The 18,888-nt window shown below is 44.4% G+C and overlaps 2 protein-coding genes across 6 annotated transcripts in view; one reads left to right on the plus strand and one right to left on the minus strand.

Moving 5' to 3' along the window:
• Positions 1-18,888, minus strand: part of SLC25A51 (solute carrier family 25 member 51) — a 411,938-nt gene that overhangs the window by 317,686 nt on the left and 75,364 nt on the right. The window lies entirely within an intron of this gene.
• The window catches only part of PAX5 (paired box 5), a 147,396-nt gene that overhangs the window by 70,722 nt on the left and 57,786 nt on the right, over positions 1-18,888 (plus strand). For 2 of the 5 annotated variants that reach the window (XM_066987965.1, XM_066987966.1), the window contains exons 7-8: positions 1,919-1,975; positions 5,659-5,788. In XM_066987965.1, coding sequence (XP_066844066.1) covers positions 1,919-1,975; positions 5,659-5,788 — 187 coding nt within the window. Of the gene's footprint in view, positions 1-1,918; positions 1,976-5,658; positions 5,789-14,074; positions 14,230-18,888 lie in introns of those variants that run through there. The other 3 variants (XM_066987967.1, XM_066987968.1, XM_066987969.1) reach the window with 2 other exon arrangements.

Below are 18,888 nucleotides of genomic sequence, written 5' to 3' on the forward strand. Positions count from 1 at the left end.
GTTTTCTTTTGCTGCTGCATGCCAGGCGACACTGCTGGTCTGAAGGCGGCCATGCGAGTAGCAGGAAGGCACAAGACACGTACTTTATGCCTGCTTGTTTTTTTTGCAGGTGTGATTTGGAAAACGGAGCAGATGCAAAAGCAACATGTGCGAGTCCCACAGGATGCCAGCTGGCTCCTTTGGATAGTCGCTTTCCCTATGTAGCAGGCACCTCTTTTCTGTCTTTTCCTGAAGTGGTCTCATGAGGGGCGTGCAGGGTCTGTGCCACTGGAAGGGGGGACGAGGGACCAGAGGGGGATGCATTTGCTTGGCACTGCCTGGATTGCAGCACTGCTGCAGGGCTAATCCCAGACCCTTGCACAGAAGAACCCCCCTGTTACCTCTCCAAGTTTCCCGTGCTAGATTCCAGCACTGGGCTGTTTTAGGGAATGCCCTCATTCCCCACTACATGCCCACCTTTGTCTGTTCTGGATATATCTTGAACAGACAACTGCTCTCTCTGTAGGGTCTGTTGACCTTTTGGTGATTTATACTCAGGCATCTTTGTTAGAAAAAGTACAGGGTGAAGCCAGTGACGGGCTATCTCACCACTTCACTGTGGTGCCGCAGGAGATGCCGGTGTGCCTTCTACCATGCTGTGTATGTTACAGAATCACAGGATCACAGAATTGTAGGGGTTGGAAGGGACTTCAAGAGATCATTGGGTCCAAACCCCCTGCCAAAGCACGTTCCCTAGAGCAGGCTGCCCAGGTGGGCATCCAGACGGGCCTTGAATATCTCAAGAGACGGAGACTCCACAACTTCCCTGAAATACTGTTTGAGAACAGTACAAAAGTCCTCCTGCACCTCTTTTCCTGACATATGCCCATCGCCTCCACCACCTCCCACAAATATCTTTCAAGGCACAGCTTATCTTCTGGTGGTGCAACAAGGTGTGAAGGACAGGGCTGGGTACAAGGCTCCTGCGAGCTGCTGTGGTTCAGGATGCTCTGTCAGCTCATGGGGACTGAGGTTGTCCCTCTAAATGTGTACCTGAGAAACCGAAGGCAGCAGAATTGGCACGGACACAGTGGGTGGTTTCCCGTGTTTTCTACAGAAGGTTGTAATACATGCATAAAAGTTGATTGTTTCCTCCTCATCCTCATGTGTTCACATCCCCATGGGCTGGTGATGGGTTTTTGCATGCAGGTTGTGGAGGGAGCTCTTCCCCCTGTAGGCACTTGCTGTGAGAATTGGTTCAGTACCTACTGCAAGCCATGAAGAGAGACAGACACCCAGCTCGCACTCCAGTTGTTTCTCCTGGCCCCGGTGACTTTTGAAAAGTGCCCACTGGCACAATTATTCCTATAAATGTGGGGCTCTGCCTCAGTTTCCCCTTCCGTAAAGCGGATGGGATGGTACTTGAAGAGGCATTGTAAATGACACCTACCAAGTGCCCTGGTGCCACGGAGTCTGCCCAGCTCCACGTGAGGGAAGGAGCCGGCCTGTGACGGCCCGCACAGCTCAGTGCTGCTGGCAGTGCCAGTGCACAGATGTGGGCTAGGGGTGCCACGGAGGAAACACCTGGAAATAAAGCCTCTGAAATTAAGGTGGATGTGAAACTTCTGCCGGAGTAGAAACTTTCCCATCTTCACACAACGAAGGCTGGCGGGGAAAGTACCGTGTGGACGCTCCTGCATGAGGCATAGGGTGAGCCGCTGGCCGTGCATACAGAGCAGCCACCCCTCTCCTCACCACCCCGGCTTCTCCCCTGTCCAGCTCCTTTGCCCAGCACCGGGGCCTCCTGAGCCGAAAGGGATGGGGCAGGGCGAGCATGAGACCCCGTCTGGCCTCTCCTTTCAGTTTTCCCTTAGTCTCCCCCCTTTTATATATTCCTCGTTTCACGTGTCTGTGTTTTCTCTCCTCCATGCTATGGCAGTGGTGCTCCATGCTGATGAGACAGTACGTGGTACAACCGCAGGCAGTCATTTTTCAGGTAATTTCTAGGGTACTGAACACCCGACTCTTGCTTTTTCACCTACCGAGCAGGTCGGGCTTCCTGCTGCAGAGGGAGAGGCCCCGTGGTCACACATGGGCTGCTCGTCACTGCGAGCAGTGCTGGCTCACACGTAGAAGTGGAGAAGCCAAATTCTGAGCCCCCTGTGCTGCAGTCTTCATCCCCTGGCTGCCTGCTGTCCCGCAGGTCTGCACGCACCTGCTCCAAGGGATGGGGGCCTCTCTTCAAAGTGCCGAGCGCAGGGCTCGTTACAGCATCTCACAGCTTGGCAACGAGAGACACCTTCTGCAGCGGCACGCTTCCTTCTCTTCCCAAAGCTGCCTGCTCTCCTCCTGACCAGTGCTGCTGCATCAGCCTGGTGCTGGCCTTGGCTGCCTCCCGACTGCCTTGTGGTAGGTGCTGTGACCACAGAGGTGGTTCAGGGGCTCACCTTGACCTGGACGGTGTGGCTGCGAGTCAGTTGTGGTGGGTCTGGAGCAGATGGGGTTGCTCCTTGTGGGTGCCTGGAGCAGCAGTGGGCTTGTGTCTGTTTGGCGTGGTGGCTGGTAGCCCCAGATCAGCTGCTCATCTGCAGCTCTTTGGCCAGGCTGCAGGTGTGTGGGCAACAGCTGGTGGCTCCGAGGAGGGATGCTGGCACGGTTTTGCCATGGGAACAGTGTGAAAACAGGAAAATCCCTGAAAATGCCAGTATTCTTACCTCCATAGCAGGCAGGAGCAGGCTGGCCTCCATCTCCTCCCATGGTGCACGCACCTTCAGGTTCCTGTTCCCTGTACAGGGTGACACAGAGCACGGGTATGCCGTTGTCCTTGCTCCCAGCAGAGTGTGCTATACCCTTCTAGCTATCTGCTTCTGCTACAGAAACGGGTAAATCCCTCTGAGCTTGAAAAGCCCGGCTGTCGTTTAGTTGACGTGGCGTTTTCAGATCACTACAGTTAAAATGTGAGACCTATTCACGTTACAGTTTCCTCCTAGGTCAGTTACTAGGACCTCAAAGCTGAAGAAAGCTGCAATGTTTTGACATTTGCAGAACGCTCTGCGCTCTCGTGGCAGGGATTTTGCAGGTGGAGTCTTGGACTGTTCTCAGTTGGGTTTGAGCAAGGAGTAGCAGCCCCTACAGCACTTTTTGGCTGTAGGGGGCTGGACGTGTGTCCTGCTACCCCAGGGCTGTATGTGACCCAGCATGCGGCACTGCAGTGTGCTTTCTCTCAGCCGAGCCCAAACTATCAGCTCCCCCCTTCAGAAGTGTGAAACCACATTCACACTCTGCCTGTGCAGCAGATCAGAGAAATGTAGGAAGCTCTGAAGAGATTGTCAGGTCTGAAAATAGTGCATTTACAACTTCTCAGAGCAGTATGAGTTAAACAAGGAGTCCTTTCCCTAGGGACGGGTGTGTGCTTTTCTCCAGACTGCAGAAGGACCATCCCCGATGTCAGAGAGCAGGGCAGCTTTCTCCCTGCTGCGCTTCTTGCACATCCCACACTGCGAGGACAGCGCCAGCGGCCTGCGATGTCTCTGCAGAACTTCAGCCGTGCTTTGTTCATCCAGTCTCTTTTCAGGTCAGGGCTTCAGGAAGCTAAAAAGTTCAGCTGTGCTACTAAGTATGCACATCCCCAAGTGGGGTTGCAGACTCTGGAGCCGAGTGGGAAGGCTGACTGCACCGCGCAGAGCAGGTATGGCAGGGAGGGACGGGGCCCGTGGGCAGCCTGCTGCAGCCTGCAGCAGTGGAAGGGCTGCTGTGTGGGGGACCAAACAGGGTCTCTGTGATGATTTTTTTGGGTAGGATGTGAGACGAGAAGAAAGAACTTTGGTTGCACTGGTGACAGCATAGAGGAGTGCTGCTCCTCCCAAAGGGCAGGGATTGCCAAGGTGCAGAAGTGCAGCTGGAGCAGAGGTGTGGGCAGTGCACATCTCTGAGGCAGTAGTGTTAGAAGAAAGAGACTGGGCTCGTGAAGCCAAGGAAAACGTGAGGGTGAGGAGAGTTCTGGAGAAGGAACAAGCTGAGAAGGCTGAGGAATAGGAGGAATCTAATGCAAAGGGAAGAATGGAGATGATGATGAGTCTTTGATGAGAAGTCCTTGATGAGAGTCTTTGATCCAGAGGACCCTGGAGTGCTGATCCATGAGCAGGGTGAAGAGAGAGGGTGGCCAGCAGCTATTCACTTTGGCAAAACATATTTGACACACTCATCTGCAAGAGGTTCGTATGGGAGATCTTTGAAGGTGATGGAGGTGCTTGTGCCTCACACAGGTTGTGTCCTTGAATGAAGCATGCTTCGATCAATATAAACCTACTACTAATAGGTTATCAAATTAAATTATGTTCAGCTTAAGTAAGAACTGAGCAACAGAGACACAAACAGGTATATTTGACCCAGAGTACTCAGCTTGTGGCAAATCTCAAATTGTGTGCCGGACTTCTCAGGCACTTCTAAGAAACTTGCAAGGAGAAAGATGTGTTCAAACAAGACATGTTTTGTTTCCTTGAAATAAAAACAAACAAACAAACAAAAACAACAACAACAACAACAAAAAAACAAACCATAAAGTTAACATTTTGATTTGTTAGCTCAAGAAATCGCTGAGGGCTTAAGTAATCACTCATAACTTTAGCTCTGCACAGCTACTGTGCTGATTTCATCTGCATTAATACAGTGGGAATCAGCCTTGGAGTTGTTATTAATTTTGTCTGCTCCTGTTGCCTGTTCTTCACTTGAAGTCACAATCCTCTGATTATTGTGGACGTGATTACAATCTCTCAAATAAGGGATTAAAATTTAAAGTGGAAATAGCAGTAGGGAAGGGAAAACTTTGAAAAGAAAGTTCCCATTTTTTTGTGAATGATACCACTAATAAAAAATTAAGGAAAAAGGCAAATGAAGATGAGCTTTCTGCCATGTATATGGAAGTCCTTCTGGATGTGTGAATTAACCTCACCTGCTTTAGATTGTTATAGCTACATGGACTTTGACAGAGTTACAGGACAGAAGGAATCTGACTTCTGAGGACCTGTGCTCATTTAGTGTAGCTTCAGCTAATGAGGTTAAAGAATTACCATGAGATGAGAGAGCACCCTTACAACAGTCAGTTTATTTATTTTTAAATAATTTGGATTTTGAAACAGTTGGCTACAAATCCATTCATTAAGCGAGTGCTTTTATTTAAGTGCAAACTATTCCTTATGAAATTATAAGGAAATGAAGTATGCCTAAGTGAAGCTGGGAAACTGGACCCTTCTATTTCCACCTGCTCATTAGTGTGTGTCTCTTCAAATGCCACCAATGAACTAAGGAGAGTTCAGGTTAACTGACTTGAACAGTTTTCTCTAACAAGCAAATAACTTACACTCGACAGTTATGGTCCCCACTTTGGTCTACAAAACTTCTTTTTTAAAGAAAGCTTGGTGACATATGTGTGAGTTTGGCTTTCATTTTATAAAGAAAGCTCATTTTGGTGTTCTCCAAGAACACCAGTGGTAAGAACAGACCCATTTATTATTTTGACTGCTTAACACTGCTGTTTACGCTACCCATGTACTGCCTTAAAAATAGCCAGTCTGACTGAACAAAAGATTTCAGAGTTCTGCATTGCATTTTGCCATACAGGCAAAAGCTGTTGAATACTGAACTTATTATTGGTAAAATGCCTTTTGTTTCTTTTTCCAGGCAACTGAATACTCAGCCATGGCATCATTAGCTGGTGGATTGGATGACATGAAGGCCAATATAACCAGCCCTACTTCTGCAGATTTAGGAGCCAGTGTTCCTGGACCTCAGTCATATCCTATCGTAACAGGTAATTAATTTGTTATACACTGATAAATGGTGTGAAGAAGTATACATGTACATTGTAGGGTGATGCTCTTAATGAAGGAGTTGTGTCAGATGTGTAGTTATTCACTCAAAAGTCTCTTTGTAACCATGTGATTTTATAGCAGCTCTGTTGATAGTCATCGTGTGGATTGTATACATCATTAGTGTTCCTTGGAGTCAACAGATGAAGTAGGATGGAATACGCCTCTCCTCCCCAAACCTGCTTTTGTAAATACTAACACGTAACAGAAAAGCAGAATGCTTGCCTGTGCTTTTGGGATTTGTGGCCTGTTTTTCGTAAAGGCAACTGGCATTTTTGGTTGGATGAGATTTTTATTGCATTCAAGCTAACTTGAATTTTGAATGCTTTTGTTTTCTACAAACATTCATGTTTTAGACTTACGGACCTATAATTTTGCACTAAGATGGAGCATTTAAGCGGAAAGCAATTGTTTGTTCTAGGATTGTCTGCATTTAAGCAAGACCTTATTCAAGAAGGTATAGGGTAAGAGTTAAGGAACAGCTGGAATTTGATAATGCTCTGTTTATTTGGGACTGACCACATCATGTGGAAGGAGACTACTCAAATGATAAGAAATCCATGAAACTGTGTCCCAAAGGAATTGTGGGAATCCCCTCCACCCCAAAAAAAAGACAAAACAAAAAACAACAACAAACCAACCAGGATTAAAAAATTTAAGGAACTGTTTCCTATGTATGTTACCCTTTATCACTGAATTTTCTGTGTTTTGCCAGGATTGGATTTACATGTTTATTTTGTTGCTAAAATTGAAAGTGATACTGTTTTTCTTATATTATTTTTTATTTTTATTATTATTATATTATTTATTACCTTATCTTGGAAGCACTGCAATCTCATCTAGTAGCTGAGAAGCAAGAAATTACTGAATTGCATTATCATGGAGTGAGACTTAGGAAGGAAATGATAGAAAACTTGACTGCTTTCTTGCTTATGTCTTCTGCTAAGAAACTGCATGTCTGAGATCTGCACCTAGCCAAAAACAGGTTCACCAAAAAGCTGTTTTAATATTCCAGCAACACTTCTTTCTTTTATGCTGGTTTAAGCACTTCGCATGCTTATCGCATTCCCCCTGCTGTCCCATCTGTGTGAAATCATGCAGGAAATCATATAATGAAACTGAACTGGCTGGAAAATAGCCAAGAACCTCCCCCCCCCGCACCCTTCTGAGAAAAAAACACCCTCTATGGAGTTACTTTTCGGCCAGGTAGGGTCCCTGGCACGGTACTTGGTGGTGTAATAGTAGCACAGTGTGTCTGGGGAGGGGAGATGTGGGCAAGTCAAGGAGGGAGTCAGCAGCGGGAGCAGTAGGGATGATCAGCTGATAGCAGTGACTGTTTGCTTGCTGGAACTGCTGGCGAAGCTTTTCTTGTGGGCCCAGTTATTGAGGGCCTCAGAAGACCAGATCGCAGCTCGTGCAAGTGAGTTGCACGAGCCTCAGGTCTCTGGAAACAGGCAGGATGGATCCAGCAGTTCCAGCACAGCTTTCTAGTAAAACTGCCAAACTGCCAGCAAGCAAGATTTCACTTGTTTTGTAAAGTTAGCTACTGCTATGGCAGGGCCCGGGTAGTCGATGAGTGTATACTTACTTATTCTTCAAGATATTCCAAAAAAAAAAAAAAAAAAAAAAAAAAAAAAAGGGAATACTCCAGGCAGCACTGATGTTGTTCAGTTGTTCTTTCCAGCATTTGAAAAAAATCTCCAGCAAGAGATGAATAAACTGCGTTCCAAGCAAAGTTGAAAATAAAGAATTATGGATAAGAACCAGCTTGGGAAACCTTTAACAGAGAATAGGCACGAATATGCCTTTCACCAGGATCTAATCTATACCATGTATACTAATCTTATACAAATCTTATTCTCGAACAAGCCTTGTTTCATAAGGTTTCTAAAAGCATCTCATTATATGTGACTCCCAATGATATTGATTAGTCAGGAATGGAGAAGATTGCATGGTAACCCTCAAGGAATCAAGTAATTTTAGGTGCCTTGACACCAGCGTAAGGTGACACTTAGCAATGGAAAAAGTACTCGTTACAGTCTTTTGAGCAACGTGCATCAAAACTCTGAGTTTCGGCATATACTGAAATGGCAAAAGAACTTGTTTTGATTTAAAGTATAAAAAGGCCTTGCCAAGCTCACAGGTATCCTATAGATTATTATTATTATTTTTTTTAACTTTGTTTTGCAAGAGGCTGACATGGACAGAAGTGTTAAGAGTCATCAGATTGGGTCAGTGTGTCGTTACGGGGTTCTGCCTCGGGTGCTGGTCATGCCGGGCCCTTCCAGAAGCGAGGCTGACTACAGATTTCACCTGGGAAGATGACCTTGGGGCGCATGTATGTTGCATGGCCTCTTGGATAACAGAGCTTCCTTCTGTTGCCACTGGGATGTTTCTGCTGTTCTGTATTTCTCCTGAGCTCTCCTTGCGACTTCATACCCGCGAACGAAAGTTCTAAATGTTAAATTTATTTGTTCTCATTGGGCATGTGGAGCAGGCTTTATGAGTAGAAAGCCTAGAAAAAACCTGCAGTTGGTCTTAAATGTGACAAGTTGAGAGCTATAACAGAACACATTTTACAAGACAGTAGGTATTTATATCTTTAATTTGCTATCGCTGTAGTGTTTTCTAACACCTACGTTCATAAAACTTAGATTTATACAAGTGTATGAAAACCCTTTAAAAACCTATGCTTTTTGATATATTTTCTTGAAAAGATTGTCCAAGTGCTATCCTCCCTTTTTCTTTTGTAACCCACACCATGGCAGCTCCATGCTGCTCGCAGTTTGGAAGCACCTAGAAGCCCAAGGCATGCCCTGCGCCCTGCAGTGCTGGGTACGGGCCGTACAGCTGAGTCCTACTCTCTGCCCTGGGGCTTCTGTAATGACCTGAGGGGACATGCAGGTCTCAGGGGTAGGAAGATTTACGTAGCAAGCCATACTTTGTGCCTGTAACGTACAAGCCATGTAAATTAAAGTGTGCTTGATGATACGGTTCTCATCATAGCTCTGGACAGACTACTGCGTTTTCTCCCAAGAATTAACACACTTTTTTAAGTCATGTCTCTTTTTCTATCCTTTTTGTTAGGCAGGACAGGGGATTGAGGAGACAAGACACATTTATTGATCCTCTTTTTGCTTGTAACCAAAACCTGCGTATTGCTATGGGCCTTGCATTTATAGTAGATGCCACTGAAAATTAGAAGGAGGTGAACAATGATACACAGTACACAATAATTGTTTTTAGTGCGGGGTCCAACAAGCATTTCCTAACAGGGCGCGATGTAGTCTGCCTCCTGGGAAGCTTTTTGTTGTCTGTGCTCTGACAAAAGCTATGGTTTAGTGTTTCTAAGTTGGGATCACAGATCAGCGGGGGTAGGTGAGAAATAGGGCAACTACAAAACTGTTAGCTTTCTATCGGCCCTGCTTTAGTGATCAGGAGCTAACTCACGGGAGAAATTCTGCCAGAACCATGTTCTGGATCTCGGGCCCTTGTGTTGCAGGAAAGTACCTGAGCCTCACAGATTTCTGATAGTGTTTCTCCTGCAAACTGCTGCCTCTTGGAGGAGGAATGGCCACCATGAATCCTGTTTCTTTCTTTCTTTTTTTCTTTTTTCCCTTGAGATTCAAAATGTTTGGTTGTTTTTAATTTCTTAACTCTTTTTTTTTGAGGGCTTTTCCACTTCCTTGTTCCAGATAGGCTGTCTTGTGATGTGTGTAGACTGCGAGGAGGAGACTGAAAGCTGTGTGGGACAACCTGTTTCAGTCCTGCTAGCTAACACAATTTTCAGTTGTAAAACTGAGGGTTTAAAGCTCCACAAAATGTCCACAGTCTGTGCTTGGTGGTGATAATGGCTTGATAGGTTTACCTCACTTCTCAGCTGACATTCCAGATTATAAAAACATTTGGAATGGCTTAATTGTCATGAGACCAAGGGCTGCGTAAAAAAAAATCGCAAGTGGATTGTAATATTAAGATCTGTTAGTGGAAAATGTTATTTTTATCAGGAAATCTTCTAGTCTGTGTAAAGCAGAGCCATAAATGTGTGATTGCACAACATCTCGACACAGAGTTGGTGGGTGTAGGGCTTAAAAGACTTATTTTGGGGATTAAAGAAGGTGAAATATTAAGTACAGGCGTTAGTGGGGTGGGTTTTATTATGGCTAAGAATACTTAGTCCTTTTACAGGCTGGTATCTGCAGTTCAGGCTTAATCAGTTTCATTGGAAAGTTTGGAGACTGTGGGCTGCCATTTGTGAAGAGAGCTAGGTCTAGTTTATTTTGTTAGTCTTCAGTCTGTAATACAGATCGACGGATCATAAGGAATTTAATGCAGATGAATTGGAGAACAGAGGTCTTAAGTGAATTATAATCATAGTCTTTCATTTCTTCTTATTGCTAGAACACAGTTTGGATGGCAAGGTAATATTGAGAGTTGAGATATGGAAGATCCTCTGCGTGTAATGTTAAGATTCCTATTTCGTAGCAAGCTGGTAGAGCAAAAGATCAGGGATATTTCTTGAAGATGAAAAGATTGCTTAAACGCTGGCATTCATGCCAGCACTTGCTGCTAGAATATGTGTAAGGAAAATTTAGTGACAGTTCTCTGTACTGCTTCATCCACCAGCTCTGTTATGTTACAGACCACCAGCCAAACCTCTGTTTAGAGAGCCACTCAATTTCTTTCCATCCTTTTTATGCCACATTAAATATTAAGTTAAAAAAAAAAATGTTCCCTTACTGCTTGCTGCCATGGTTCATAAATGCGCTCTCCATTTGCAAGCCAATGACATGTGCCCAGCTCATTACTGCTGTAGTCAGCAGTTTCCAAGCAGCCCGTGATTGTTACTAATTACCCACAGATGCATTTTCCCTGCTCTGGTTGCTGATTTCAGCATGGTCAGTATCACTTTGAGAGGACAAAGTCGTTCTAAACTGACACCTTTGCTTGACTTTCCAATACAGTGTAGAGGGCAGATTGACAAATCCACAGTCAGCCCTGACTGCAGCTGGCTGGAGAGTCAGTTTGCATTAGCAGAGCACCGAAGTGGCTGTGACCAGCCCCACTGAAGAGCAGAGAAGTGCATTTCATTTTAGTGGAATCTGACGTGAACTCTGTGTTGCTCTGTTAAAAGAAGAAGCACAGAGCAAAACATTCGAAGTGGGCTTTATTTTCGTTCCTCCAGCAGATGTTCAAGTGAGGGATCTTCATCTGCTCCCATGCCAGGACAGCTCTGGCACAGCTTACCTCTCTTAGCTCGTCTGCTCCTCCACATCACTACGATCTGATGAATTCGTGCTGTTAGAGCTGTGCCAATGAGTAGGTTGCAGTGCGTTTTGCAGCTTGCACGCCTGTGCATGGGAAAATGGAGACTGCAGAATGCAGACAAGTGATTCTTTCTTCTCCACATCTGGCTTTGTAACTACACTACAGAATGAGTGTTACCTTGTATGCTCCTTCTTGGGATCCGCTGTGAAAACGATGCTGCCACAGAGCCCATTTCATCATCTTTCCTGCGCATTTTGTGTGTCTGTCAAAAAGGCGAGAAGAAACAGAGCAAAAGTAGAAGCAGAGTCCATTTGTCGTCTGGAGGCTTGGGGAAGGAGAGAGATTCTGAATGGCAATCACGTTAGATCATCTGCTCTGGTTTGCACTGGGGGACTCAGGCAACCAAACATAATTGATTCCAGGCTTCAGGCTGGATTGAATGTTGAGCAAGTGGGACAAATATATCTGTCAGAACAGACTCTGCCACTCCTGGAAAAATCAGCTTGACTTTTTCTTTAGTGTGGATGCATCCAATAACTTTGATGTGGTATATTATGCCTGGTAGTTATTTCTCCATAGGTGGCACAGGCCTGTGGGTAATGCAGATAACAGGGATGCATTTAACCTTCTATATTACTACATATTTTATCAAATTTTTGCCACTGGGAAACAAGAGTGCTAACATGGGATAAATGCATGTCAAAAGATAAGCGGTTTCCTGCTACTGTTCTGCAGCAAAATACGGTCCTCAGCTGGTCCCTGATAGCATGTTTTTTCATCAGTAGTGCTCAGTTTTACAGAAGTCTGTTGCCTGGCTCTTCAGCCTGCTATGTTTATCCCATCATGCTGTGTCTGCAATTTATGAGCCACAGTTTCACAAGGTTTTGTAAAATGGCAGTTATTGTCACTTCTGAAGCTAGGAGGTAGATGGTGATGAAGCAGTTGGACAGAAAAGGTTGCCAAAAATGGATCACCACCTGAGCTGTTCAATATTTGCAACCAAAGTGGATTCTGATACCTTAAACAGCAATGAAAAAAAGAACAGCTACTTTAAAATCCCAGGCTGATCTCTTGCCAGGGTTAAACACTGATAATATTTAGCATTTAGCTCAATGCAGCCTGAAGAAGCTTTTGTTTATTTATTTAAAAAGAAAACCAGTGACATGTAGGATGCAGGATTCATTTGAACAACCCTAGATACAAGCCTTGGTATGGGAGGAGCCTGGAGATACATTTCTGTCTTCACAACCCGGAGTTTATGAACTGACTTTGGACCAGATGTTTATTTTTTGCGTAGCTCAATTTTGGAGGTCTTATTACACCCTAGATCGAGATAATCGTAATCAAAGTGTGCTCTGAGCTGTGGTCTCCAGGTGACACCTGGTTAGGGAGAGTCAAGCACTTTTTGAGCTGCTGCTGAGTAAGGGGACAGGACCAGAGTGCACCTAACAAGAAAGCAATAGCAGGAGCAGCTTCAGATGCAACAGCTTGTGCAGAAGTATGCGGTTTAGACATGAGGAAATGGCCTTAAGTTGTGCCAGACGAGGCTTAGGTTGGATATTAGAAAAAAATTCTTCACTGAAAGGGTTGTGAGGTACTGGAACAGGCTGCCCAGTCGTGTTACCGTCTCTGGAGGCAATCAAGAAATGTGTAGGCGAGGTGCTTGGTGACATGGTTTAATGGTGGGCTTGGCAGTTCTAGGTTAAAGGTTGGACCAGGTGTTCTTAGAGGTCTTTTCCAACCCAAATGATTCTATGATTCTGTGCTTAGAAATAGCGATGGTGTGCCCTGCAAGATCTGGGGCTGTTTACAGCTGAGGTGGCAGGTTGCAGAGGGAGCCTTATCCACATGTGGCAATACTCGATGGCGGGTGAGTAAAGGGAATGAATGAAATCAGTCTCTTCTCCGTGGTGCCCAGTGACAAGGCAAGAGGCCGAGGACACAAACGTAAATACAGGAAATTCCACTTAAGCTTCAGGTGGAACCTTTCAACTGGGAGAGAGGTCAGACACTGGCACAGGTTGCTCAGGGAGGCTATGGGACCTCCATCCTTGGATATGTTCAAAAGCTGTTTGGACACGGTCGTGGACAACCTGCTTTAGGTGACCCTGCCCTGAGCAGGGGAGTTGTACTGCATGAATTCCAGAGCAGATTTCTAACCTCAGCTACTCTGTATTTCTGCGACAGGCACAGTGCGTCTGTATTTGCTGGGTAGCAAGCTGTGTTCCTTGTCTCCTTAATGGGATCGTGCGCAGGGCCCCTGGAGATGGGACACCGCATAACTGCTGAGTGTCTGCTTGTACTGAACTATGCTGGAAAGTGGAGTAGATGGCTGAGGGAGGTTTAGATCCGTTTATTTTTCTCTGTCTGTTGCATGCATTTATAGGACCATTCTTTAGATACCATAAAATATGGAAGAAATGGTGGGTGTTTTGTTTTCACATGATGTTTGTTGTTGCTGTTTTTGCTTTTTTTTTTTTTAATTTCCTTGTAATGCATCCCTGGTTCTCCACCCAGCCAGCAAGGATACCAGTTTTAAAAGGCTTTCTCTGGAATTCTTACCCGGATGAACACTGTAAGGGCTGTGTCCCTCTGGGGATGGCTGGGGGGGCAGTGTCAGAAGAAATGGGAACACAGAAGTTTCTGAGCAGTTTAAAATCCAGCCTATTTAATTTTATTGGCTTTTGAATTAGGTATTTTAGACGTGCATCAGAGAAATCAAGTGTTCTGTCTTAGTAGGAAGCTGCAAGAGTGTTGTCTTGTATGGTGTGTACATCAAGGTAGAGCATTTTATCATTGCAGAGAGATAACGTGGGAAATGTGGGCTGAACTCTTCCAAGTTCTGCGTGGATCCCAAATAATACGCAGTCTTCTTTTGCCATGTCTTGGCTGGGTTCTGAATACTCATCCCACACTGAAACCAAACTGCTGACTCTTTCCAAACTGCCTTCTGTTTTCAGCTTGGCGAGAATAAAGAGAAGTTTGACTAATAGATGGTGCTCTTTCTTCAGCACTGATGAAGTCTCTGGAATTGGAGCGCAAAGGAGCCAAGAAAGGGCTATTTCTCTTTTGGCCCAAGCCCTTATCTGATCTGCCTTTTATGTCTCATTTTTGATGATTATCTGAGAAAAATAAATACTTTTTGTGTCCAGTGGAATCTGTAATGTGAAACAAAAGCAAAAATAAAAGATCCCCGTACGTGACTTTGAGGAATACATAGTGACATCAGACTTTTCACTCATTCTTGCACACCTGACACTCACAGTGAAGACAACTAGTAGTTCTGAGATGCAAAAAACGTGGTACAGGGTCAACATTTCACTAATGTGAAGTGTGAGAGTGGGAAATGCGTTGTGAAATCTGCAGCTGGTGATTCCTTGGGGGAAAAGAGAACATTTATTTTAGTTCATATTTTACTGTATTTGGGGTGGGGGTGAAAAAAAAACAACAAACCTTGTGTATAGTTGATTCTACAGTTGCGGGTTGCTTATCATTCTGAATATAGGTCTAAACCCAGGTCTTGCTGACCACAATGAAAGAACCTGATTTCACTAGGAAATGGTATTTTACCCTTAAATTAATTTACCACCTTGCACTTTAAGAATGACATAGCAGCAAAGTCATCTCACTGAATTCTCATCCTTTGGAGGTCAGTTGCTGGTCATCAGTGTAGCAGGATACAAATGAAGAGGAGAAAGCACTTGAAGGTGACTTGTCCCACAAGCCTTTTGGATCTAAAGTTAGGGGTCATTGTCAGCAGGTAACTGCTTCTTTCTGATGACTGTATCGGAAGAGAAGGCACTTAGCTTAAACTAGAGTTACATGAAGTGGGAGGGATCTGCCCTGTGGAGAGGAAGAAGGGTCTCAGGAATAAGGTTCTGGAGGGAATTCTTATCCAGCTGATATTTGCTGAAATATTGGTAACAGTTTTGAAGCAGTGTTTTCATTAGCTGAATTTCGATTATATTGATTGTAAATTTAAAAAGATTTGCAGTTTCTAAATGAAAAATATTTTAAAAGTTTAGACTTCATGTCCCAACTCTCTAACAGCAATGTAACATTTTCACAATTCATTCTTTCTTTTTTTTCCTTTTCATTGCTAAAATCAAGACAGATGTGACAAAAGTAAAGAAAAGGGTTGTTTTTGTGGAAATTGCCTTTTCTGCTGGAAACTGCTTTGTTAATTTTTTTTTTTTTGGACAACAGTTATAATAGTTAAATGTCTTCTTTTGAGGCCATTATGTTTTGCTCATATAACCAGTTTCTACGTGGATATATTGATTGGTGTTTAACCATTATCACCAAATTATACTTTAATTTCTGTGAGACTGTTTTTGAAGTGCAAATTGGTGTTGGTAGATCACTGGTTTCTAGCACAACATAATGCTAGATTTACAACTTAGTCTCTATGTTTAGTAGATAAAAGTGCAGATGCATTTTCCAATAATCTATTCGTCACTCCTGATAGGGCCTGTCTTGTTGAAGACTTGAAAAAAGGCCACATAAACTCTTGTGGAAAGGCAGCCAATCTGAAAAACAAAAGTGTCATTTTTAATGACAGGACAGAGTCTAACTGAAACACTGTTAATTTTTTTCAATTTTTATGAGTTCTTATCTTGCCATTAGAAAGGAACAAGCGCATCTCAGAAAGCAAACGAGGCCACTTGTACCCCACTAAGACCTAGGCTATTAACTGGCTCTTTTGATGATTTGCAGCCTGATTCTGCTGGGATTTTTGCTGTGGATTTAAATGTTGAATTTAACTGTGATAGGCATGTTTTGGTGCAAAGCATGTATAATAACAATTTGCATTTACATAGCATCTTTTACTTAAGGATTTTGCAATCTCTAATTAATTAAATCTGTTTCCCCCTGCCCCCAATACCACTGTGGTATAGATAATAAATACAATTTTAAATGGAACAGCCATGGCAGAAAGATTAAGACAACAGGGTTCTGGTGCCTCTGTGCTGGCTCCTGATTGCAGCGTGGCTGGGGCTTATTCTGCAAACATGTTGAGCAGCTTCAGCTCTTTTTTGCTCCAGTCTGAAATGCTCTGGAAAAACAACAACGGGGCATTAAACCAACTCCACGCAAGCAGGTGGAAACTATCATCCTGGCTTTACCAGCAGCATCTCACATTGGTCTTTTGGTCCTGGGTACACTCACCCACAGTTCTGCCACTGTCTGCAGCCAGCTGTGGAGGAGCAGTGAAGGTTTCAGGTGCTCAGAGATGCCAGGGTGGCTTGCTGTGTTAGTGCTTTAGGACATCAGTGGCGTATTCAATGCACAGTGCTTTTTGCTGCCAGAGATATGCTGTAAATCTCCAGATCGGAAATAAAAAGAAAAATAGAAATGAAACACTCCAGGTAGTAAAAATGCTTTTTAAATTGCCTTTTTTTTTTTTTTCCTGCAACAATAGCAAAACATCTGAGGCTGCCTGTACAATAAAACAAAACGGTATTTCCAGGTGGGTAGAGTGATGCGTTGACCTCTATTTGTAGGCATGTTACATGAGTAAAGTCTAATGGCAATCTGAATCAGGCTACAGATTACATTTCTATGACAAAGTAATTGTTTTGATGATGGTATTTGAGGAGGCCTCCAAACTTGTCGCACCATCAAAAATAGATAGTTTTAGTTGGCCATGTATGAGTTACTTCTCCCTGTTACATTGCTCAGTTTGGAGATTCTGCTTAGTTACATATGGGATAGTGAGTTGTCTGACTGGCAGTTCTGGAAACCAGTATAGGAAGAGAGAATATATTTGCTTTAATGTTAAAACAGAGGCATTTTAAGAGCTTTATGCACCACCGAGTAATGGATAGCATAACAGGAGAACACTTGCTGTTTGCTATCAGCTAATACTGTGATATTACCATTTAGAAACCAGAACAAACTTTTTTTTTTTTTTTTTCCCCAAACTCACAGAAGAAAAGCACCAAAATATAGAGTATTCAAAATGAGATGAGCACAAGGACTAGCAACCAGTGCTATCTTCAGGTGCCAGACATTGTAGGTGCTTCCTTCAGTGGCTCTGCTCTGCTCTGGGGAGCCCAGCTGAGCCCAAGGGGCCGAGCTTTGTGCAGCAGTGTCTGGGAGGCCAGCAGGGGCTGCCTCAAGGTGCCACCCGCGCCTTGTGTGAGCTGGTGTTTCCTGAGGTTGGACAGCTTCAGGCATGTACGTGTCTCTTTGCTGCTGCCCGGTTTGGAGCTGACAAAAGTGACTGCCAGTGACATCAGGTGAGAGAGAGAGAGAATGGATCCAGATGTTTTAATGATGCTGCAGCACAGTTTGGGGGAAGGGGAGCAACTTTTGCAGAGCAGGAAGGAAAACCTTCATTTACTTTCCCTACTATCTTCTTTAAATAGCTCACCTGTCGTTAGTTCCCTTGGAAAATGCTGTGCTCTCTCATGTTATCTCTGAACAGAGATTTTATAGGCATGTTTGGGGCTTTTTTTATTTTTTAATGGACCATTATTTCTTTATAACTCATATTAGATCAGGCCAAAAATGTGTGAATTTCAAGTTTTGATTTCATTTCTTATCAAAGTTTCGAACTGTAATTAAAAAAAAATGCAAATAGCAAACTGCATTGGCAAAAATAAAATGTCACTGGCATTTCTTCAGAATACAATTGGCCTGTTTTTACCTTCTGGTGAAAAGTGCCCATTTCCCAACAGTGAGAAATACCCTTTGTGGAAATCCTGTGAGAACTGGAGGGGTCAGGGACGGCCTGTGCCGCTATGAACTTGGCACCGGACTTCGGATTTTCACATAGATGTGACTGAAGTGAATTCAGTGGGGGCATGAAAGGAGTACTTGGGCCTCAATGGACTTTTCTTTCTTTCCATCGTACATTCTTTGCAACAATCTAAATACCGTGAGCTATACTTTGTGACTGTGACTATAACTGTGATGACACTATACTGTTTTGGAGCACTGACTCCTAAAAATGACTTGTGCACAATAAATACTCCTCTAAAGAGGGGATGTGTGTGGGTTACCCTGGTCCTCAGCAGGAGTTTTGTGGAATTCAGACCCAGTGGCGTCCCACCAGGTGAGCATGCTCTGCGGGAAGGCTGCTCCTGGGCCTTCAGGGGGCTGAGGATCTGCAGGGTGGAACAGGCTCATGCTGCAGGGAAGTGACCTCGTCTTTGCTGAGGCTGCCTACCACGGTGCAGGAGAGGACATGCAGGCAGGTGTTGTGGCCTCTTGCAGGGAAGGTGTGTCAGGCCTTGAAGAGGCGTGTAAAGCGTGAGTGCTACCTCACAGACAGACATGACCTTGTCCTTTGTATAAGAGTTATTACGGCTTAACAGGCTCGAGTATGAACTGCCATGGGTTGGTTGGTGTGATTCAGTAATTTTAATGGGAGAAGCTCTTAACATCTTAAAATATAAGTGGTCTTTTCTGTAAAATGGGTAAAGTAGCTCTGTAGCTCTCCTTGGGCATGTTATGAAAGATGGCTTTGGTACTGAAGCAGCAGTGAAGTGGTCACATCGGTGCCTTCAAGCATGAAGTAGACTCATCTGAAACTTCAGTTTGGCCTGACAGTGGTAGCTGAGGAGCAGGAGGTAGCCTTGCGAGCACCGAGTGGGGACCCCTGTGCTGTGCCCCTGCTGCCCTTCACTGCCTGCACTGAGCTCCTCAGCCCATGTCTCATCCTCCTCAGCTTGCTGCTCTTGGAAATTAACCCTTCAGCCTTTCTCCAGAAGAGCCACTCTCAGCAACACCACTCCCTCCAGCCCTGCCAGCACGTGGTGCACACAGG

Source organism: Anser cygnoides, chromosome Z (genome assembly GCF_040182565.1).
Source record: "Anser cygnoides isolate HZ-2024a breed goose chromosome Z, Taihu_goose_T2T_genome, whole genome shotgun sequence".
Classification (NCBI taxonomy): Eukaryota; Metazoa; Chordata; class Aves; order Anseriformes; family Anatidae; genus Anser; species Anser cygnoides.